Source organism: Gossypium hirsutum, chromosome D10 (genome assembly GCF_007990345.1).
Source record: "Gossypium hirsutum isolate 1008001.06 chromosome D10, Gossypium_hirsutum_v2.1, whole genome shotgun sequence".
In the NCBI taxonomy this organism is placed as follows: Eukaryota; Viridiplantae; Streptophyta; class Magnoliopsida; order Malvales; family Malvaceae; genus Gossypium; species Gossypium hirsutum.
The window spans coordinates 43,092,265-43,117,444 of NC_053446.1; the positions used below are offsets into that span (position 1 = coordinate 43,092,265).

A 25,180-nucleotide genomic window follows, 5' to 3' on the forward strand; every position below is an offset into this window, starting at 1 on the left:
GAAAACTCTTGAATCTGATTTTTAAATATTAAAGGTCATCTTTTGTATTATTATTATCTCTAAACTCTTCTAATTTTCGTTTATAGTGCCTAATCCCCCTCTTTAATCGACTTTTTTAGGATTTTGTTGCCGAGCCTTTTACTCTCCGTTTAATCATAAGTATGAAAGACTATTGTTATCCTTACACTTTTGTAATATTATTTTCAATTTAACAAGGTTCTAACTATTCGATTTCATGCATTATTGAAGAGTATTCAAAAATATCGAAATTCACGCATCAACTGTAGAAAGGGTGATAATTGACAACCTTTTTGCATAAGTAGTGCTGAATCAGTGTTGTTTTTATTAAGGGATTGTTTTTTTTATTCATTAGATCAATACTAACACATATATTTTATTAAACATAGTGACTCAGGAAATCAGATTCGTCCCTTTCAAAGTGGAATCGAGATCTATTCAATCGGATCTAAGGTGTGGGGACATATTCTTCATAATAATTAATAATATTGATTAAATAATAAATAATAGTGATATATTAAATGTACTATTTTTTATTATATGATTATTGAAATATAAGTATGTGTAAATACAAGTGTATACATAAATATCGGTAAAAACCAAAGAGGATATCAAATAAGTAAAATTTTGAAACTCTGGGATCTATGATGTGATTGGTTTATTGGATGATTCTATGATATATGTTATTATGTGATTTCCATCACTCATGTCATGTGATTTATGGCTCATAAAAATATGATATTCTGGTCATATGAAAATAATATATGTTACTAAATCTGATCTATGGATTTGCATGATTGAGTATGCCCTACAATGATATTCTGATTTGCATGATTAAGCATGCCGTAGTGAAAATATGTGTAAAAATATGAGATCTGATTCGCATGCTGAGCATGTCATATTTTGATATTCTGATCCGCATGTAAAGCATGAAAAATGTATAGAGGAAGTATCTGGCAGTAAATTTGCAAATATCTGGTGGTTCAACAACATTATTCTGTTTCTAGCAGTACGATTGCATTACTAGACCACATTATTGGTGTGATATTGCATGGATCAGTTCTGGGAAAACTCTCGTTGGTGTGTAGTGGAGTTGGGTAGGATCTATTTTCAAAATCTATATTGTTTTCCTGAAAAGTGTTACATTAACATTGTCGTTATGCTTTTTACCGTACCTGATTCTATGAATGAATAATTTATATTTTATGGTATGTTTAATAAATCATGTTGGTATGAGTTAGTCTGTGATTATTATTATTAGAAATCCACACTGAGTTCTTTTAAAGCTCACCCCTTTAAATTCTGATTTTCAAATAATTGAGGTTAGGATGGGTTTGATTATGGAGACACTCTCGGTTGTTTTTCAAAAAAAATATTAATAATGATATTTGATATGTCGAGGTGTGTTTATTCACTATGAACTTTAATTTTGGGAACTTTGGTTTGTCTTTTTTTTTTATGTTTTGAGACTTGGATTTGATTTGGGAATTTTTGTGCATGATTTGGATTTAAAAACTACAGTTTAAATGGTTTGAGAAAATCATAATTTACGATGGATTTTCATATTTATGACGAAACTTAAGCTTAATAAGGATGATTTCCAAAACTCAATATTATGTTTTCAAATTTTGACACATCTATTTATGAGACTACTATTTTTACTAGTTTTATGATTAATTCACGTCTTCAAAATAAATAATGAATTTTTGATTTAGAAAATTTTCTACTGCAATGTCTTAGATAAATTACGACGTTTTCAATGAACAATCACAATACTTAAGTTTTTCAAAAAATAAGATATCAACTAAGTTTGGTTTTACATAAAACAAGAATTAAAAGTGATTTTGCATGGAAATTTTAAAGTTAAAAACTTCTAAATATTTTACTATGCCATTGTCATGGCCAATGTGATCTTCAAGGTTCGGCCATAAAGTCTAGGCCGAGTCTAGGGGTTACAGGTATCCGCAAGTATACAGATCTAGTTGTAATATAGTTTAACAACAGAGTGGGTGAGTACTCTGAGTGCCATACCTAAAGAAGGGGAGTGCTAGATCAATTCTAACCTGAACACTAAAGATCTAATTAAAACTTTTAAATTTAGTTGTAGTACGAAGAATATAAAATAAAATATTTTTGGGGTTTTCATGGTAATAAAAAAAAAACATAAAAAGATAGAATTCAAGAGATTAAAAATGAAGAATAAATCATATCTGATTATGGGTATTTAGCTCGCTTCGGTAATTCCCATCAACTATCACTTCGAGTTCCTCATCAATCAACTAGTCATTACCTTACCAAGATCTTTCGATTTTCAACTAACATAACGAGTCAACAAGAACTACTTATCTTCCAACCTCACAGTCAAGACTAGTTTGGGGTTAATGTGTTCACAAATGGACAATACTAATTTTGGGTTAATTTCCATCTTGATGACTTTTGGAGGTTGTCAGGTCTAGGGTTCGTTTCACATTCTTCCTTTTCCAAATAGCTAATCTGAGTAACCCTACAAAATAGTTAACAGATCATACCTTCACTTGCTAATCCCTTATAGAAGGATTAGTTCTTCATAGTGTTTATAAAAATATATACTCAATGTAAAGAGAAAGCATGCTAATTAAATTGACAAGATAGAGTAAATGAAAGAGCCTGATTGTATTGGTATTAAGTGCAAATCCAAAGAGTTGAATGATTCCACAATCCAAATCTCTTGAAATAAAAAAACGAACAAAATAAACTAAAAACAAGAACTCTAAGAAAACAAAACTAAATCTAAAGAAAAGAAACTAGGTTAATGAAAAAGGTGTCTATAACAAGTGACAAATAAACCTATTTATAGCCTTCAGGTGGCCATCGTCCTGAACCCTTAGTTAGCTGACGTTCTCGAGCTTAAAAGTTTGATTGTACAAACCAAAATGCCTTTGCTTCATATTTAGATTTCGTTATAGAGTCGATGCCGGACACACTAGGACCTGTGTTGTGACATAGCAACCATTATGCTCCTTTGTAGCCATCTTCAGGGGTATGTTGCGACATCCTCAGCCTGTGTCGCGACATCAAAGGTAGACTTGGATTTTGTTCATTTTGTTCCTTATGTTACGACATCTATCTTTTCGTGTTGTGGCATAGCATCTACTATCGTCCTAAAATTCCTTATGATGGTGTCCTGCACACTCACAAAGTACGTTAGCTCTCCCTTAGACTTCATTCAGCCCTTAGGGTTAATAAAAGACTCAATTTGTACATTTATTGAATGTAAGTAAAACTAAAGAAATTTAACTAAAATATAATGAAAATGCTTGTATTCAGGCTCCTTAAGTATGAAAACTTGTTTAATCTGCTACATCGAATTTCAGAAGATCAGTTGCAACACGGGAAGTTTGATATCCCAACATAGGGAGTAGAATACAAGAATATTGAGACTGCCTTCGGTATCACAACACAACTATGGGATGTCGCAACACACCCTTGAAGAAACCCTGAACCTTAGCATACTACCTTTGATGTCACGACACAAGGACTAGACTGTCGCAACATCAATCCTGTACGGGAGATATTTATGAGCCAGGGGAGTTTTGGTCTGCACAATCAAATATTTAACATGAGAGCATCAGCTAACCTAGGGTTGAGGATGACGACAACCCTAACTCTATAAAGAAGCTCATTTAGTACTTGTTATGGACGACTTTTCAGATTTTATGTTTTTCCTTATAATTTCAGTTCTTAGTTTTAGGCTTAGGTTTAGTTTTAGTTCTTTTTCTCTTTGTGTTCTTTAGAGAACGTGGTTTGTAAACACAATCAAACGCTAGTGGATGTTCTTTACTTTATCTATCAAATACAAATAGGATTCTCTAAACTCTATTCTTGATTTTTTGTTTATTTTTATCTTTATATTCAATTTTACTATGTTCATGAGATCCATGAAGAACTAATCCTCTTATGGGGGATTAGCGAGTGGAGGTGTGATTAATTGATTCTTATGTAAGGTTTTCTTAGTAGATCAACTATTTGAGAGAGGAAGAACTTAAATGCTAGGCTTGACAACACTAGAAAGTCATTTAGGTGGGAATTAACCCAAAATTAGTATAGCCTATCTGTAAACACTTTAGCCCCAAATTGGTCTGGACTGTAAGGTCAAAAGATAAGTAGTTTTTGCCAACTCATTAGTTTAGTGGAAGATCAAGAGATTCTGCTAGGGTAATGCCTACTTGATTGAGTTGAAACCTGAAATAGGAGTTAATTATGACCACCAAAGCAAGCTAATCACCCATGCCTAGAATTTATTGAAGTCTATAAATTAAGATTTTCGAAGCTCTTTATATTTAGGTTTTTTATTCTTTCTATTTTATTCTTAAAAATCTAAAATATTTTCTTTTGTATATTATCATACAATCATTTATTTAAATTACTAATTAGATCTATTTGTTCTTAGGTTAAATTAATTTAGTGTTAGCCTTTCTTAAGTACGATCCTTGGAGTACTTACCTCCTTCGTTGTAACTATATTATAACCTGACCCGTATACTTGCAAACTCTGCTTATTTCATATATTTTGTGCAAGATTCTTACTCTGTATGTTGGTACGTCTAGAGTTGGTCAAAAATCTTCCCAGGTAAACTCAAATCTCGATGGACAGTTAGGACCTTTCGCTATAAATCAGGTTTTCCCGTACGGAGTAGGCGAGCTACGAGACAATAAGGGAGCTAAGTTTCAGGTGGTCAATGGCTGAAACATTATTGGGCTGGTGAAGTTGAGCGAAAAACACCTCGTTCACTTTAATCGATCCGTGAAATTTTTATGCCGGGATACTATTATTTTTAAATTTTTCTATTTTTATTTTTCTATTTTTCATTGTCTTCCTTGTTTTTTTCCCAACCACTATTGCTTCTCCTTACTATCACCCCACGTCTACGCTGCCCACATCGTTCACGCCACAAACAACTACTAGCCGCAACCCTCGCGTGCCCATCGCACCCCGCAATGTACCAATCGCATGCCCTTGTGCGACCACAAGGAAGCATGCCCTTGTGCGACCCGTTGTTCCTTTGCGCACCACCAAGACAGCAAGCCTGCATGCACTCGACAACAGCGAAAATAGCCTCCAAAGCATCGACAACCCACGACAGTCCCTTGGCGATCCACAGCTGTTTCCCTTAACCATTCAACAATCCCTTGTAGCTGTACCTTGTTCGTCTCTAAGGTAATTGGGTATTATCTTTTCTAATAAAGTGGTTTTATGTTTGTTTCTTTAAGGAAAACGACGTTTTGAAAGTGGGAAAATTCGAGTATTCAAGCTGATGAAATCCATCACTAGTTTTGAACTCCGAGCATAAAGGCAAGATATATTAGAATATTGAAGAAAAAACCCATGTTCCCGAATAAGGGTTTCCAACTTGCCAATGAGTATGATGTATCGACACTCATTCAGGAAATTATCAAGAAACTAGGATGAAAATTATTTTATGATATTCGGTCTCCTCCGGATGAAGACATTTTCCGAGAGTTCTATCCCCATCTGAATTGGACAACGTTGACAACATTCCATGTGTGTGGAAAGGAGTTGTCTTTATCATCAACATCAACAGTGATCGATGCTTTATTCAATTTACCTAACACGTTCCTACAATACCCAATCATATGTTAGGGCCCCCAATGGCACTATTAACCAATTTGGGTCTCCAAAACAAGTAAAAACGAGGCATTTAAACTTATTAACTCAAAACCTAAAAACTACAAAAAAGAACATGGAAAAGATGCTACTATGCTTGAAAACAAGCACCTCAAGTATACTGGAAAGGCTTAAATTGTCATATCAAATTACGACATATCAGTATTATTTTGAGAGGTTTATTGGTTGTATTGTGAGATATTTTGGTGAGTGATTTATGACAATTGGGGTCGGTATTGGGGCTGCAATTACTTCTTTCTATAAGGGTAGATTGAGCTTAAGCGAATAGGTGATCTGGAGGATTGTTGATTAAAATCATTCACTAGATGAGGCCTCGTAAATGTAAGACCATTGTGTCCAAGCTATTCTAGCAAGTATCGTGTTAATTCTCTCCTTACTTTGCTCATCACATTACTTTGTATCTAACATTTCTATTCGTTTTTATTCTAACTGTTAGATGAAACACAACTATTTTAAAATACCAATCAAAAGCTTTTCCAATAACCTTTTAACTATTAATTAATTTTGATATAGGTTGTGAAATATTCATAATTGATTGCTATATAGTTTTGTTTGATTTTTCTATAATAATTGTATATAAAGTAATGGTGTAGTCTCTTTTTATTGATTGTTATGTGTATTAAACTTATTTCAAATAAGTTTTAAATATTACACATTCTCAACAAAATAACAGAAGTAAAATAAGTTTTAAATATTTCACATTCTCAACAAAATAACAGAAGTAACAGAAATAACAGAATACTAAGTTGAAAGAAAATATAATGTCGTAGGTATAAAAATTTGGTTAAATATTATATTGAACATAATTTAATTCAATATTATGTTAAATAAAATATTATGTTGTGAGTACGAAAACTTAATTAGATCCACGCAATCTCATTTAAATTACAATTTAGTTTTATGTTGATAATATTGACACCATTAAGTAGTTTCATAGTTTAGTTTTATGTAGGTTAAAGTAAAGTAAAATAAAATAAAATAAAGAAGAAAAACCTTGTTTACTATTACTTTTATTTAATTTAGCTGGATTACAAAACATTGCTCCCGCACATATATAAATACATGCAAGTTGTAGAGTAGAAACTAGAGTTGCATGCCTGTTAAGGCCATGTTTTATTTTATTTATATATATATTTATTCCGAATCCAGATATTGGGATCTGGGTTTTATTGTTGATGCAATTACGTACGTACGTACACCTAGATTAGTTGTTTGATCTACTGTTGCGAGCCTTGCCTTGGGCTAAAAACCGACACCTCCTGTCTGTTATGCTTCAACCTCATGGCCTCCTCCCGGGATATACCAAAGGAGTTGGCCAGCACGTCCACCGGCAATCCTCGCATAATGGAGACACGTCCAGCAATCTGACTAATCTTAGCATTGGCATTTGTCTTGAATGCTATCCATTCAAACCCTCGCCTTCCTGCTTTTTTCACCACTGCATGATTCTGGGGTACGGTTATGACCTGACCCCTCTCAACCTGCTCATCGAATATCGCCTCTCCATTTTCCGACACAATTTGAATCCTTCCATTTCCCCTTGTGATGTAAACAATGCTGTGGGCATTCATGTTCCAGTGAGGAGCGTAGATAGCATTCTGTTACACCCAAATTAAAGCATCATAATATACATATATTAGATACCACTGTAAGAGAGTCTAATAGAATCAAATAATACAAGTAACGTAAAATGTGAGTCAGTGCAAAGTGCAAAATACGTACATTGTAAAGGACTCCCCTCTCGGCGCTGAGTTGGAGGTATTGGAGAATGGGAAGATTGAAACTGTTAACTGTGGTGATGCGACCACCTCGTGGGTTGAAAACATCAGCAGAGGAAGCAGGGGTCCTGTGTTTCAGTCTCATTGAGCAGAATGTTTCTTCTAAGCCGTTTCCTGACCTTCTCCTTCCTCTTCCTCGTTCTTCTCTTTCTTCTTCCTCAGATCCCTCTTCTTGACTTTCTTGTCGCCTCTGCCATTTCGGTTCTCTTTCTTCTTCTCCCTCCTCTTCACGTCCTTGTCGCCTCTGCCCTTCCTCGGGCCACTCAAATCCATGCTCCATTCTAACAATGGCTCCCCTGTTATCTCTTTCGTTTTGTAGCTTCCTTGCTAGCCTGGTATCAATTCCGAAAGCCTGCGCCAGGAGATTGTCGCGAAAGCCACTGAGCACATTGTTTCCGCCGCTCTCTTGCGACTCTTCCTCCTCCCGTTCCCCTCTCTGGGTTCTGCTTTGCCTTTGGTTTCGGTCTCTGCTTTGACCTCCTCTTACCACACCTCCTTGTGGACTACCAGCAAGGAAGAATTTCTATTAAACCCACCAAAAAATCAGTTAACCGGAAAAACAATTTCTATTAAATGTTTATGGTAGTGCCATTATTTGATTTTCTCACCCTGAAGTTCTCATCGAGCTGGTTGGCATCATTGCCAACATCAACAAGTGCGACCAACACAAGTTGAGACCGCCCATTGTTGAAAATCCAGTGAGCTACTCCAGCAGGCAAGGCAACCACATCGCCCTCCTTCAACCGTCTGAGCTTTTGGTGCTGATCTCTTTGTGGCCTATCTTGTATATTTTGTTGCGACTGTGATTGATATGTCTCGGGACAACCTGGGAAGACCGCCCCATGAATACCCTCCCCTGTATATTTTGAAAACCAAAAGCAATGCCAGCAGCAATATCAATACTACGGTCCTACATACATTGAAGCTGCAGAGAGAGAATTGTATAGTGTTAGTAGACCTTGTTCAACATAGAAAAGCATAGGAGCACTGGTAAATGAAGGCAATAAAAGTCCTTTGCGCTGGATCTTATGACGTAGGAAAGCAACACCAGCACACTGGAATTGATCCTCATTTTGGTCCCAGAACTCAGTTTCACCAGCCTCTGACCTAAACCGGTGCTTAGGCTGAAGAGCATTCAAGTTCTGGAGTTGGCATTGGGATTGGTGACGTGGCTGAGGTTGCTGAGGCTGCCCCCAAGGTGGATCCTGGTGATGGTTAGTGACGAGATCTATCTGAGCACAGCAGCCATGGAAGAGAACAAGCAAGCAAACGCTAAAAGAAAGCAAAGAAGTGTAAGCCATTAGAAAATTTATTTGGTGAAGAAGGGAGGTGACTTGAGGTGGTATTTATAGAGAAAAAAATGGGGGACGTGGCGAAGGGGTTGAGTGAGTGTGTTTGGGTTTACATGCATGTGAATATGTCTTGACGTGTGCTTGCATGGCTGAGGATGGCCTCAGTGGTTTACACATATTTTCTTTCTCTCCGCAACGTGCTCTTCATCTGCTGGGGCCTCAACCGTGCTCAGGTTCACCTGTTTTGAGTTTTTTCCTTAAATAGTTTTATACAATATTTTTTAGATCACATCGGTGTTGAAATCCATCCGACTATCGGTTAGATTAGTCATTATTGGTTCGTTGATTCTTTTATCGATTAAAAAATATTATTAAAATTTTAAATATTTAAAAACATCGATCCAATCTATTTGTATAAGTTGTTTGATCTAACCAATATGAAATCATTTTTGAGGCCCATATTCTTATTAATTTTTAGTCCAATCTAAAATACAATCTGAACTCGAAATAATTTAATGTTAAGACCGATTTAAGCCGGGGTTTAAGATCGATCCAACCTCAAATCCGAAATAAATCCGATTTAAATTATAGAAAAAATAAACTTTTAAAACTATATTTTAAATATTATATAATTATATTAAAAATTTTAAACATTAAATTATAAATAAAAATAAAATTTCAAAACATTAATTATAAATATAAATTGTTTTTTAATGCAATTATTATATATGCATAATAAATATTAATTATTTGAATTTTAAAAAGTAATTTAATGATTATATAAAAACGTAATATAATAATTTAATAATATGAAAGTTAAATTAAGCTTAAAGAATTCACTTATGGAATTTGTTAAACAAAAATTAGATTTGTAAGTAGAATTGAGTAAAAATTGTTTCGACTAAAAAAAATCAAAAAAAAATTTGAATTTCAAATTATTCAGATTGAGTTAATCAAGTCAACTCAAATTTTTTATTTGAATTTCGAGTTCAAGTCAAGTTTAGTTTTTAAATTCGAATAATTCGAAAAAACCGAATACCAAACTATCCTCAACCCTCTTCCTTCTGCTGCACCAAAGGTTTACCCCTTCTTCTCTTCAAAATTTTTACTTTCCCTCCCCCCTTTGACACTCAAAAATCAAAATGCCCCTCAAATCTTTTATCCCCCCTTCCTTACCCCAAAAGTCTTTACTTTCCCTCCCCCATTCACTTCCAAAATGTATTTACTTTTCAGGGAGTTTCTCATCTATGCTTAAGATTTTGTGTTCCCTAATTTCCAAGAAATCTTCTATGAAAACCAAGGATATCGCTAAGTTCTCCTGAACTTATAATGTTTTCTACTTCTACGTAGGGTAGGTAACATCTTAGACATTTAGTGGAAGGACCAAGCCAGACATCGCCAATTTCAATTTAGAGGCCACGCCTCAGGGTTAAATTTGGTTATCTTTGTAATAAAATATATTTAAATCAGTAAATAAATGTAGGGCTTAATAAGGCACCAATTTTGTATGAACTTTTAATTCGCACATAGTATGAGTTGTACTTGGGGTTTTATTTTAATCTCGATTTGGTACTTTCTACTTCATCAGAAACAGCTCGGTTTGGTTTAATGACATCTTTTAGGTATAAGAAAAACAGAATGAAATTGGGTTAGGAGGCATCACACTATCACAGGTTATAAGGTGGTATGTATTTCTAGATGCGATACATGCTACGTTCAGTCTGAGAATTGACTAATCTGTAGCTTTGATACCACTAAATGTAACACCACTAACCTGGTCTAATCATCAGACTCAAGCTAGAAGATGTTACAACAGAAAATAGAACATATAACATTCGTATATATGCTTAAACATACAAGATTTGATGTAAACACCTCATCCAATCATGTTTCATAGCATTCGTATTCAATCCGAGTCTCAAATGGACACACAAAAGCCTTTAGACTAACTCGAGAACATCTATGGACTTAATTGTAAACTTTACAAAAAGTATGAAAATTTCAGTAATTAGGGGTCACATGGCTGTGTGGCCAGGCCGTGTGACAGGCTGAGGCCAAGTTGAGATAGGTAACATGGTCGTGTTGTCAAGTCGTGCAACAAACTAATGATATGTAATCCTGAGTCTCACGGCCATGTCGTCAAGCTGTGTAATAGACTAATGACGTGTGATCCAATTGTCACCTAAATCAAACAGTCCACACAGTCGTGCCATTTGCCCGTATAAAGCACACAGCTGTATGTTAGACCGTGTGAACCTATAAGAACCTTACCAAACAAGCTACATATCACTAAATTCACTTATGCGACAAGCAAGCAATAAACCATCATTCAACCTGTTAAAAAACATAAAAAAATATACTATAACCACAACTTATATCAATCGTCCTAAGTGTCTAACCAATATGCCACGATTCGCACCTCATTTCAAACATTTACAATCAAGCATTCATCATCATTCATACTTAAACATTTTCACATGATCACCACCAAATACCAATATGACATCAAGCAAAGTTCACGAAATGACCAAAACATAATTGCCAATTCATATCAAAACATGACACACACTTTAAAACTTAACGTTACATAACATTTCAAAACAAAAACTTATAAATACACATTTGTAAGAAAAATACCTATTTACATGCCACTTATAACCTATCCCAATATGTTCAAAAATATAACGAGTCATTTAATAGATAGTGTGAGCTTCTACTTAATTTCCAACTGACCGAATAATTTTCGGTGACTTATAAGAAAACAAACATGGCAAAGATAAGCATACACAATACTCAGTAAGTTCGTATAGAATTTAACATAACTTACCGATGTTAATATAACTTAAGCATTGAACACATAATTACATAATTAGAAAACATGGCATTCTTTGATATGCTAAGCACATCACAAACCTAACAAGGTTAGTTTTCTTCAAAATTGAACATAAAACATGATTTATGCCTTTGTACCATATGCAAACATACATGGCTCATATAACACCAATTCTTTGCTATTCATTTGTACCATCATTTCCATTTTATAAACTTTGTTTTCACCAGTTGAATTATAGAGAAATAACATTGGATACACGGGATAAAATGCTCACACGAGCTACAGATATAGTGATCACATGAGCTGTCAAAATGGGCCCACTCACACGAGCTGTGGGTCGGGTTGATAACATTACACGAGGCAACCCACACAAGCTATGAAGAATTCGCAACAAATGTAGGACCTTAGCCATCAATAAAACATCAAAGACTAACACTTGAAATAGTAACATCCCTAATAACCTGTCATTTGTATCCTATTCGTTCACTAATTTCATATGAGGCTCAATATATGTAACATCCCGCCCGGCGTAGATCGTATCGACATGATCACCGGCGTATAGTTGAGTAAGTCTATAGTAGAGAAAAAGTGGTGTGATTGTGAAGTATATGTCCTTTTTTGGTGCCAGAAAATATATGGAAAACATCATAATGTAATATCCTTTCCAAAAAGATATTAATTTCCATATATTTTATGTTTGACTGAAATTATTTTAATAATTTCGGTAAACTATACATAATTCATATTTTATATGAATAAAATTTATATATTTATTTTAACTATGTTCTCTATTCTTGTACAATGAATTTGTACCTATACTGTGTTTATTATTTAACTATCAAATTAAATTAATTCAATGATTAATATAATTCTCGTGATAGTTAAATTTAATACCAATTGTGTTTAGATTCTTTTCATTTCAACCTATGATGTGACCCTGTAGGCTCTTGTAACATTGGTAGTAATACTAGAACACTTCTAACGTTACAAGCAATGAGTGGCATGTAACAATGCATCACCGCTACGTAAGTTAAAAGAATTCGTTGTTCGACATAACCTTTCTGTGATAAATTTTCATGTATTATATCCTTTTGTCCTTTATATCTCGATTGGACACAAGTCATGGAATAGTCACACTTGCAAAGTCCAATCTTATGTTTCTTGATACTCGAAGTAGACTACAATAAAAATAATAAGTGTAATATTTTATGTTAACTTATTTGAGCATGGTCATACATTTGTAGTCTCACTTTATCAAGTGACCTAAGATATTGCTCCAATTATGTAGGAAGGACAAATCCTATCTTGATCAATCATATCCCACTACATAGATTATGGCATACCTAAAATCAGTCTTTATAGTACAACCTGTTACAGTAGACGTTTGACTGTATCAAAATGTACGACTCACTATGTTGGGATAATGATGATCTCAAGTCTATGGATCGTATACATAGTTATCACTATGAGTAATGTTGTGACTATTATATAATAATTGAGGAAACATACTCATAGTGGGTCAGTCCAATATGTCATTCTCTAACATATACTCATGTATTGATTTTGACATCCCTATGTCAATGATAACACTTTGTCATCAATCAACTACATATTAGTCTTAATGCATTATTGATGTCCAAGCCCACAGTAATACTTGACTAATGACCTTTTAAGAATAATGATATTATTCATAGGACATTATTATAAATAAGTTTATTTTACACTTACAGAAAGTGAAACTGAAAGGCACAACCCCTAGTTCAGATATGAACTTCTTGCTCAAAACAGCCTCTTTTCCAGCTTCACTAGCTGCAATTTACTCAGCTTTTGTTGTAGAATTAACAGTTGTACCTTGCTTTGAACTTTTCCAGCTCACAACGCCACCATTAAGGCAAAACACAAAACCCAGTTCGATTGTGAATCATCATTTTTGGTTTGGAAGCTAGCATCAGTGTAGCCTTTTACACTTAGCTCTTCCTCACCTCTATATATAAGGAAATATCCTTAGTCCTTCCCAAGTACTTAAGGATATTTTTAACTGTTACCCAATGACATTTACTGGGATCTACTTGATACCGACTCATCATGCTTAAAGCATACGATACATCTGGATTAGTACATAACATGGCATATATGATTGACCCAATAGTTGAAGCATATGGAATCTTACTCATGCTCTCTCTCTCTTGTGGAGTTGAATGACACATTTATTTCAAAAGTGAGATACCATGTCTCATAGGTAAGAATCCTTTCTTAGATTCTTCCATACTAAACCTTTTTAATACTTTATCTATGTATGTACTTTGGCTTAGACCTATAAGTCGGATTGATCTATCTCTATAGATTTTGACTCCTAAAATGTACATGGCCTCACCCAAGTCCTTCATAGAAAAACAACGTCCTAACGAAGTCTTAACAGACTGTAGGGTAGGTATTTCATTTCCTATGGTAAGTATGTCATCTACATATAGTACCAAGGATACAATAGTGCTCCCACTAGCTTTCTTATAAACACAAGGTTCATCTTTGTTTTTTATAAAACCAAACCCTTTGATTGCATCATTAAAATAAAGATTCTAACTTCAAGAAGCTTGCTTCAATCCATAAATGGATCTTTGTAGCTTGCATATTTTTTCAACATCTTTTGGATTGACAAAACTTTTAGGTTGTGTCATGTACACATCCTTTTCTAGTTTCCCATTAAGGAAAGTTGTTTTGATGTCCATCTTCCAGACTTCATAATCATGAAATGCAACTATCACGAGAAAAATGCAGATGGATTTAAACATAGCAATAGGAGAAAAGGTTTCATCATAGTCGACACCATGAACTTGGCGAAAACCTTTAGCAACCAGTCACCCTTTGTATGTTTGTACATTATCGTGCATATCGATTTTCCTTTTAAAAACCCACTTGCACCTTATGGGTTTAACCCCTTTAGGTGGGTCAACCAATAACCATACTTAGTTTTTTGACATGGAATCCATCTCAGACCTCATGGCCTCTAACCATTTCTCAATGTCTGGGTTTACCACTACTTCTTGATAAGTCCTATGCTCATATTGATGCATAAGTAGAGCATCAACATGTGTTTGAATGAGAAATCCATATCTCTTAAGTATATGATGTTCTTTTGAAGAGCTTCATGGTGGTTGTGTTTTCACAACAATTGATTGTTCCGCAACAACTTGTTGAACCTGTTGTTGTTCAACCTCTGGGTTAGCGATTTATTGTTGTTCTTAAATTTTTACGAGTTCAATCTTTCTACCACTTCCTTTCCTAGAGACAAATTCTCTTTCTAGGAAGACTCCTATCCGAGCAACAAACACTTTGTTCTCAATAGGATTGAAGAAATAATATCCTTTAGTTTCCTTAGGATATCCCACAAAGGTACATTTTTCATATTTAGGTTCGAGCTTTGTAGACGTTTGACATTTAACATAAGTTTCACAACCCCAAATCTTCATAAAAGTCATACTAGGATGCTTCCTAGTCCATATCTCATATGGTGTCTTTTGAACCGATTTAGATAGAACATAATTTAGGGTGAAGGAAGCTATTTCAAATGCATATCCCCAAAAAGAAGTAAGAAGATCAACATGACTCATCATTGATCGAACCATGTCTAACAATGTTTGATTTCTCCTTTCAGAAACTCTATTCCATTGTGGAATACTGAGAGGTGTAAGTTGTAAGACAATCCTACATTCCTTCAAAAGCTCATCGAATTCTAAGCTTATGTATTCTCCTCCTCAATCTGATTGAACTGCTTTAATACTTTTGCCTAGTTGGTTTTGTACTTCATTCTTAAATTCCTTGAACTTTTCAAGGGCTTTAGATTTATGGCACACAAGATAAATATACCCATATCTACTGAAGACATTAGTGAAAGTAATGAAGTGTTGAAAACCCCCTTTTTCTTATGTATTCATTGGCCCACGCACATCACTGTGTATTAAGCCTAATAAATCACTAGCTTGCTCACTTTTACCATTAAAATGCGCTTTAGTCATTTTACCCAACAAGAAACACTCACATATATCAAATTGTTCAAAAACAAAATAATATAAAAATCCATCTTTGTGGAGCTTTGATATGCGCTTTTCACTTATATGACCCAAATGAGAATGCCAAAGATGAGTTTGACTAGAGTCATTTATTTTTGATCTTATAGTGTTTACGTTACAAATAGGCATATCTTGATCTAAAATGTAGAGGCCATTAACTAAATATGTTGAACCATAAAGAATATTATCGAGATAAAATGAACAATAATTATTCTTAATAATTATCACAAAACCAATTGTATCTAAACAAGAAATTGAAATAATGTTTTTAGTCATACTGGGCACAAAATAACAATCCTCCAGACATAAATCAAGTCCACTAGGCAAGGATAAAATATGTGTTCTTATAGCTAATGCAACAACTCTTGCTCCATTTCTATCTTGCAGGTCCGTATCTCTTTTAGCTAAATTTCTACTCCTTTACAGTATCTGTACAGAGGTACAAATATGAGAACCACAATCGGTATCTAACACCCAAGAAGTAGGAGTTGATAAATTAATATCAATGACGTAAATACTTGAAGTGGATGCTCCACTTTCCTTTGCCTTCTTGACGTCTTCAAGATAAATAGGGTAGTTCCTCTTCCAATGACCGGTCTCACCATAATGAAAACATTTTCCTTCCTTAGCAACTCCTCCTTTAGGTTTCAATACAACCTTTCCTTCTTTATGTTTGGCCTTGCCGTTGTCCTTAGGCTTTGCCTTAGCCTTAGGCTTTCCTTTTCCCTTGTTCTTGTGAACCATTCAAATGGGCTTAGGTCTAGCCTGTTTCATGTTACTTTCAACAGTTCGCAACATGCTGAGTAACTGCGATAAAGTCTTATTAATCTCATTCATATTAAAATTAAGGACAAATTGGCTAAAACTATCTGCCAACGATTGCAGAATAACATCAATGGCCAATTCCTCACATAGAAGGAATCCTAGTTTTTTAGGGCTTTCTATATAGCCTATCATTTTTAGAATGTGAATTCTCATAGGAGTTCCATTCACCATTTCACATCAAAACAGAGCCTTAGAGGTCTCGTACCTCTCTTGAAGTACTTGCCCGTCATATAATTTCTTGAGGTGCTAGATCATATCATAAGAAACCATATCCTCATATTACTTTTGAAGCTCAGGAGTCATAGTAGCAAGAATTAGACATCCTGTGTCTACCATGTCATCATTGTGCTTCTTATAAGTATCCTTTTCAGCTCTAGAAGCATTAGTTGTTGGTTCATTAGGAACAGGTAGTTCAATGACATTCAATTAACGTTCTTGCCTGAGGTGATGCGGTACTTCATATGTAACTCCTTACTATTTGGTGGACAACTTTTGTTCCAACCATCTCATGATTATCCAAATCTCTAGCCTCTAGGTTTCAAATCCTATTAGACTAACCTAGTTAAGTTATTAACCAATATTATAACCGACGAATATCATTTACTTATTCTTCACATTTGACCAAGATAAATACAAGTCCTTCGCTTTAGCATAACCTACATTGTATCGATTGAGGCTTTAACAAGGGTAAATATTGGAAGCTATCTTAAATTAATATTTTATTGAGGGTTTTAAATAATAATTATCTCACCATTAATAGTCAATTTGGCTTATTAATATTTCAATTGATCTTATCAATTTTAATAACATACATAAAAATATAAAGTAGTAAATAAAATGAAATGGTTATACCCCATAAAACTAATGTGGTTCCCCCCAAGCCAATAAGAGAATCGAAAGGAATCCTAAGGGTTCTAGACACTTTTCAAGCTGCTCCTCCACATTAGGCAGCTCTACCTTCAACTTTTTTAGTTCGCAGCAGCTCGAACAATTTTACGACTTATAGGAACTCATTTTACATACGAGGGAGTAAGATGAGAAAAGAAATACAATAGAAAGTATAAAAAGGCACGACACGTAGGTTGTATTTATAAAATTCCAACCTTTGTAAATAATAAAATAAATGGGTTATTGGATTATAACCATGCAACCCCAAACATCATGCAAATCAACCATAACATACAACATACTTGTAAAATAAAAATATGTTATGTTTTATAATTTAGTTGATTGTTAAAATTAGAAAAGTGGTAAATTTGGGGATTTGTGTGTGTTGTGAAGGCCTTCGATTGTAGTGGCCACAGATCTGGAACGGGGGTGCAAGGGCGGAGCCCTCGCGATACGGACCTTGTTGTACAAGTAAAATTCCAAATAAGATTGTTTTTTTTATGACCTTTCTTACTGGAACAACCATTGTTCCCTTTCGAAAATACCAGTAAGTTAATTGTTGACTTTAATTAAAACTCCACTGCTCCTAAGCATATTCGTTAACCCTTAATAAATAGTATATTAATCAATCACATGTTTTTAACAGATTACATGCATCAAATATACATATAACGGATTGAACAAATTGAAATGAACAACATACATATGATACAATTGCATCAACCATTGAATTTAATTCCAAATCCGTATTGTACAAGTGGCTTTGATACCATTGTTGGGCCACTGGGACACCCTGTGCAGCAGCAGAAAAATATTTCGGTGATCCAAACTAGGAATCTATGCACGAGGAATGAATCAAGAAGTAAAGGTTTGAAAAATATACCTTTTGAAATATGAAAAATATGAAGGAAGTTGGTTTAATCCCTTTCGCACGTTGTCGATCTGAAGTCGCAACAGAAACGTCTCAGCCTCTACGTTGTCCACCCAGTTGCGAACGAATGAACAAAAACTCGCTTTGAACATTTCAAAGAATCTTTTTTTTCGAAAAAAAATGTGGCTGCTAGACATAGGTTTCCTTTCTATTTCGTGGTTAATGTTGGTAACACTCTCTCACCTTAGGTTTTTTATAATTCCCTTTTATTTAATATTCATATTAAAATCGGAATCACCCCTTTTTTTGTGCCAAAAAATATGGAAAATATCATAATGTAATATCCTTTCTAAAATGATATTAATTTCTATATATTTTATGTTTGACCGCAATTATTATAACACTTTATTTTAATAATTTCTGTTGATAATACATAATTAATATTTTATATGAATCAAACTCATACATTTATTTTAACTATGTTCTCTATTCTTGTACAACGAATTTGTACATATACTAGGTTTATAATTTCACTTTCAAATTAAATTAATTCAATAATTAATATAATTCTTGTGACATTTAAATTTAATGCCAGCTGCATTTAGATTCTGTTCGTTTCAACCATAGGGTGTGACCCTGTAGGCTCTTGTAACAATAGTAGTAATACTAGAGCACTTTTAATGTTACAAGCAATGAGTGAAATCTAGCAATACATCATCGCTACCCAAGATACAAGAAGTCGTGGTTCGACATAACCTTTCTGTGATAATTTTTCATGTATTATATTCTTTTGTCCTTTATATCTCGATTGGACACAAGTCATGGAATAGTCATACTTGCAAAGTCCAATCTCGTGTTTCTTAATACCTGAAATAAAATACAATAAACAAATAAGTGTAATATTTCATATTAACTTATTTGAGCATGGCCATCCATTTCTAGTCTCTCTCCATCAAATAGCCTAAGATATTGCTCCCATTACGTAAGAGGGACAAATCCTATCTTGATTAATCATTTCCCACTACATACATTGTGGCATACCTAAAATAAGTCTTTATACTACAATGATGATCTCAAGTCTAAGGATCGTTTACATAGTTATCACTATAAGTAATGTTGTGACTATTATAATCAAAGCAACATACTCATAGCGAGTCAGTCTAATATGTCATTCTCTAACATATATTCATGTAATGATTTTGACATCCCTATGTTAATGGCAACACTTTTTCATCAATCAACTAAATATTAGTCTTAATGCACTATTGTTGTCCAAGCCCATAATAATACTTTACTAAGGACCTTTTAAAAATAATCATATTACTCACGGGACATTATTATAAATCAGCTTATTTTACACGAACAGAAAGTGAAATTAGAATAACAATGGCAATGACTTTTATTAATAAACAAGGTAGAATGAATATGTGATTACAATCAACTCTTGATTGGCCTTTGGGCATACTCTAACATGAGCATATACGAATTCTATTTAAAATAGATTAGGATATCACCAATGAACACAACTGTTACTATATATATATCCAGGTCAGGTTGAAAAACTCAATTCATCAAATTCATAAGTTAACAGGGCATAAATTAGTCTAAACAACACTACAAAAACTCATAATGGTCATATTGAATTTGAAAAGCAGTTTCTATCACCTCACAATCTTTAACTAACAACTGATAATAACCAAATTTGAATTTATCTTCGAGAAAAAAAATCGTCTATATGAGGTAATGGATTTTTTTGTTCTTAATCCTTAATTTATTCAATTATCTGAAATCAAAGCATAATCTCATTGATTCGTCTTTCTCTTTCACAAATAACATAGATGTACATTAGGAAGATACACTCAACCGAATAAAATCTCTATCTGATAACTATTGCTACTGTGCTTCATTTCATAATTTTAGTAAATAATACATAATTAATATTTTATATGAATCAAATTCACCCATTTATTTTAAGTATGTTCACTATTCTTGTACAACAAATTTGTACATATACTGTGTTTATTATTTAAGTGTCAAATTAAATTAATTCAATAATTAATATAATTCTCGTGATAGTTAAATTTAATACCAATTGTGTTTATATTCTTTTCGTTTAAACCATAGGGTGTAACCCTGTAGGCTATTGTAACATTGGTAGTAATATTAGAACACTTCTAATGTTACAAGCAATGAGTGTCATCTAGCAATGCATCACCACAACCCAAGTTACAAGAAGTCATGGTTCGACATAACCTCTCTGTGATAAATTTTTATGTATTATATCATTTTGTCCTTTATATCTCGAGATACAAGTCATGGAATAGTCACACTTGCAAAGTCCAATCTCATGTTTCTTGATACCCGGCATAGACTACAATAAACAAATAAGTATAATATCTCATATTAACTTGTTTGAGCATGACCAAGCATTTCTAGTCTCTATAGTACAACCTGTTACAGTAGAAGTTTGAATGTAGCAAAATATACGACTCACTATGTTAGGACAATGATGATCTCAAGTCTAAGGATCGTATACATAGTTATCAGTATGAGTAATGTTGTGACTATTATATAATAATCCAAGAAACATACTCGTAGCAGGTCAGTCTAATATGTCGTTCTTTAACATATACTCATGTATTGATTTTGACATCCCTATGTCAATGACAACACTTTTTCATCAATCAATTACATATTAGTCTTAATGCATTATTGTTTTCCAAGCTCACAATAATACTTGTCTAAGGACCTTTTAGGAATAATCATATTATTCACGAGACATTGTTATAAATTAGTTTATTTTACACATACAGAAAGTGAAACTGAAATAACAATGGCAATGCCTTTTATTAGTAAACAAGGGAGAATGAATATGTGATTACAATCAGCTCAAGATTGGTTTTTGGGCATACTCTAACAACTCGATATAAGGTGTGTAACAGAGATGGGTAGGAACTTTTATAAAATACGCATTGTTTTAAAAAATCTTCGATATGACATGCTTGAGTATCAGTGTTATAACTTATGAATATTATGATGTTTGTTATGTCATGCTTGAAATACCTTGATATGTATGTGAATATTTTTGTGTTGATTTCACATTGGGCATTTTAAAGCTCACCCACATCACTTATGTGTTTCAGATAATCCTTGTGGATAGGACTCGAATTCGATTGTCAATGATGCTCTCAGAAATGTTTCTTGTACAATTGTGGATTTTTCATATGCTTTGGAATTTTATGGACTTTATGACTTCTTACTAGGATTTTATTTTGGGATAGATTATTAAATTGTGTCATGGCATCGTAAACTCTATATATCAAATTTGAATTTAACGATGATCACGTTGTTTTAAAAATATTAAGCAAGGTTGTTTTCAAAATTTTATTAAATGCATCGTATTTAAGAGAAATACTAGCATGTATTTTTCAAAGACTAAACCAACGTACTTCAACTCAAGTTTTCTCCATTTTTATGTCCCATGTAATCGTTTAGATTAGGCCATAACGTCTAGGCCTGGTTTGAGGGGTTACACTAAGTGCCTAGCTCAAAGGCTAACATCCCTCTCGAACATACCTCGAGATGAAGTGCCAAGCCTGAAGGCTTTACATCCGCACTTGGTAACACATCAAAAACAGTGTAAATATAACACGATAGTCCGCAAAAAATGCTAGACTTCAGTATATTCAGTGAACATGAAATATCATGAATCATTATCTCATCACATATCAAACCCGTATTGCGTGCACAGTATAACCTATTAGCATGCCAATCGTACTCTATCCTACGTTCATCCGGCTCAAGGGATATCATCTTTAACTAGTATTACATATAAATAATTAACTCAATTATCATCAAATTATCATCAAATGTAAATAATAAACTATTCATGATTAACTTCTTACTTGAAAATACTGTACAAAATATATTAAATTAAACTGATCGAACTTACCTGATCAAAAATGATGTCGAAGTCAAGACAATAATAAATCTGTTACTTTAGCCTTTTTGCCATTCAAGCATGATCGATTTATTTCTTGATCTACTAAAGAAGAAACCCTAGCTTGGCCAAAACTAGCAAGGTCCTCCCATGGTGTATTTGGTTTTGAACAACAAGAAGAAAGGAAATTAATGGTAGTATTCTTTAATCCTTTAAATTTTAACTTACCTTATAATTATTTAGAAATTTAACTGTTTAATATAACTTATAAAATTAATAAATCATGTCCATAAGTGTCCATAATATAAGTATATGGTATAAGTACCATCTAAGGAAGGTTTAATTGCACAATTGGTCCTTCAATTATTTTAAATTTTTAACTAAACAACCTTAATTTCAATTTAACCCTAAACTAGTTAGGAATTAATAAGCAAATAGCCCAAAAGTTAGTGGATTAATCATATACATCACTGCTTTGGCTCTTCTACCATAGTTTAATCACCATTTTGGTCCGTTTACTATTTTAAACTTATAGCGATTAACTTTTACCTATTTTACAATTTAATCCTTTTACCTTATTAATTAAGCAATCAATCCCCAAAATTACCGGACCAAACTTCAACTCACCTATAATACGACTCTGTAAATATTTAATAAAAATAATTATTACATTAAATTATGGAAACATGGTCCCAATACCTTATTTTCAAAAACCACTTAACTTTTGAACTGAACCACTTATGCTTATTTATCGTTCAGTTTATAAAAAAAATATTAAGCCAGAATTTAATATAATATTGTAATTAAATCATAAATAGTAAATAATAACATAGACTTGCTCATTGAATTTGTTGTCCTGAAACCACTGTTTTAGACACCACTAAAAAACGAGTTGTTACACTTGGGCCACTTGATAGAGTGAGACTAGAAATGCATGACCATACTCAAATAAGTTGATATGAGATATCACACTTATTTTTTTATTGTATTCTACTCAGAATATAAAGAAATATAAGATTAGACTATACAAGTATGACTATTCCATAACTTGTGACTATAAAAAGTTTATCACATAAAGGTTATGTTGAATCACGACTTCTTGTAATTTAGGTACCAATATGCATTACTAGATGCCACTCAATTCTTGTAACATTTGAAATCTTCTAGTACTACTAACAAAGTTACAAGAACCTATAGGGTCACAACCTATAGTTAAAGCCAACAAACTACATACAAAATACGATGGGCATATACCCTCTTACATACACCTCTAGCAGACTGTATCGCCTAGAAAATAATGTCATCTAGCAGATAGTATCACCTGGCGGACTATATCACATGGCAGACAGTATCGTCTGGTGAACAGTGTCACCTAGTGGATAGTATTGCTTGGCAAACAGTATCACCTAGCGGATGTGATTCACAACTTCTGTCTGTAGTTAAGATTTATGGAAGTTAATATTTTTTTGGAAAGAACATAAAATTTTAATACCTTCCATGATTTTCTCTGGAAGAATAAAGTAATTATTCAATTTTATTATAAATGATTAATAAAAGGAAAAATATCCCTAAAGTAAAAAAGTAAGGAAAAATTCAAAAGGTTTAGTAGCCAGTTTTGAATTTTCTCTAAAAGGTTCATAGGGTTTTGTTGTTCGTGCTTGACTAGGTGGACTACGTAAAGGCCAAGATGATTATGTTGTGGCTTGGAATAGACACCTCAAAGGAAATCAGATCCCTAAAGGTATATCTTCAACTTCTTTTCGACCCGATTCATTCGTCGTACATGGATCTTTGGTTGGTTATCATCAAAATATTTTTTTGTTTTTCCACGAGGCCTACCGATGATCCAACATGATTAAATTAGATAAATGGTCGATGGTTCTAATTGTTTCTTATTTAGCTCAAGAAGCTTTTGAAGGTCCGAGCAATCGAGGCAAAGGACCGGTAGAGTAGATTTTGTTTTGGAGTTTGCTAGTGAGTTCCTTCTTACTTCTTTTGAGTTATTAAACTTCTATGATATGTGGGTTATGTACGGTAAGTTATCTTTACTATAAATGAGTCAATGTGTTGTGACTAGATGTGTATGTAATAATCTAGTGTTGTATGTGTGAGTATGGCTATTATCAAGGTAAAAACACTCTTCTTGTTGCACGAGCCCAATACTAGACAATTTGTGATATGCGAAAAACTTGAAAAGAGATCTGTTTGTGATGCCTTTGGTCAGGCAACTATATTGCAAACTGGACTAACAGATCATGGCCTGACCTATCGAGAAAACACGTGTTCAACTTATCAATGATATAAGTATGAAAATGAACATGGCTGATATGTAGTTCTGATTTTTGAAGCATGGGTCGTTGGTGAACATGTATGTTTGTGAGAGATATGTATAAGTTGGTGGAATGAGTCCGCTTGGGTAGTGTGTGTGTGTGTGTGTGTGTATGTCGTGTTTAACTGGTGATGTGTGGCCACCAAAGATCTATGGATGGAAAATTGACGTATTATGTTTGTATGACAACAAATTGACATATTATGTTTGTATGATAGAGTCTCACGAAAAGTCTATTTTTCTTTATTTACAGGTATCAGTGCTTATTGATTGTTGGACTTCTTGTAAATTAATTGTGTCTAGTTTTGGAACTCACGAAGTTCAATTGAACTTAGCCCATTACTTTTCATTCTCAGGAATTTTGATAGTAAAAGAAGGATCAATTGAAGGGGAACTACACCAGAGTTGCGCTGCTGGTGAGCCACTTGTTTATTTTTGTATAATGCATGGCTATTTGATGGATGGAGTAACAATACATTTTTCATTCAACTTATGTAATTAACTTTGTCATTTGTACTATTCCATTTCTAAAAAGAATTGTCCATGTACTATGAAAGTATACTCCTAACTTTGGTGTTTTGTTTATTACCAATTTTTATCATTTATATATATTCGCCATAAATGAGCAGTGGATGGATAATAAGTTGTCTTTTA

At 33.5% G+C, this 25,180-nt stretch overlaps 1 protein-coding gene across 1 annotated transcript; it reads right to left on the reverse strand.

The window, feature by feature from the left end:
* Positions 1-6,785: 6,785 nt before the first annotated feature.
* Positions 6,786-8,792, reverse strand: LOC107914926 (legumin B-like). Its single transcript, NM_001425985.1, has 4 exons — positions 8,440-8,792; positions 8,090-8,337; positions 7,426-8,004; positions 6,786-7,301 (listed from the first exon to the last, which is right to left on the reverse strand). The coding sequence occupies exons 1-4, from the start codon at positions 8,780-8,782 to the stop codon at positions 6,921-6,923; spliced, it is 1,551 nt and encodes a 516-aa protein (NP_001412914.1). The 5' UTR covers positions 8,783-8,792; the 3' UTR covers positions 6,786-6,920.
* Between the last annotated feature and the right edge of the window lie 16,388 nt (positions 8,793-25,180).

What these genes read in the sequence shown, in the direction of transcription:
- LOC107914926 (NM_001425985.1), bottom strand. Translation starts at nt 8,782, where the DNA reads ATGGCTTACACTTCTTTGCTTTCTTTTAGCGTTTGCTTGCTTGTTCTC. An exon ending in AGCTCGATGAGAACTTCAGG is followed by an intron (nt 8,005 to 8,089) that starts GTGAGAAAATCA and finishes TGGGTTTAATAG; the next exon opens with AAATTCTTCCTTGCTGGTAG. An exon ending in AGAGGGGAGTCCTTTACAAT is followed by an intron (nt 7,302 to 7,425) that starts GTACGTATTTTG and finishes TGGGTGTAACAG; the next exon opens with AATGCTATCTACGCTCCTCA.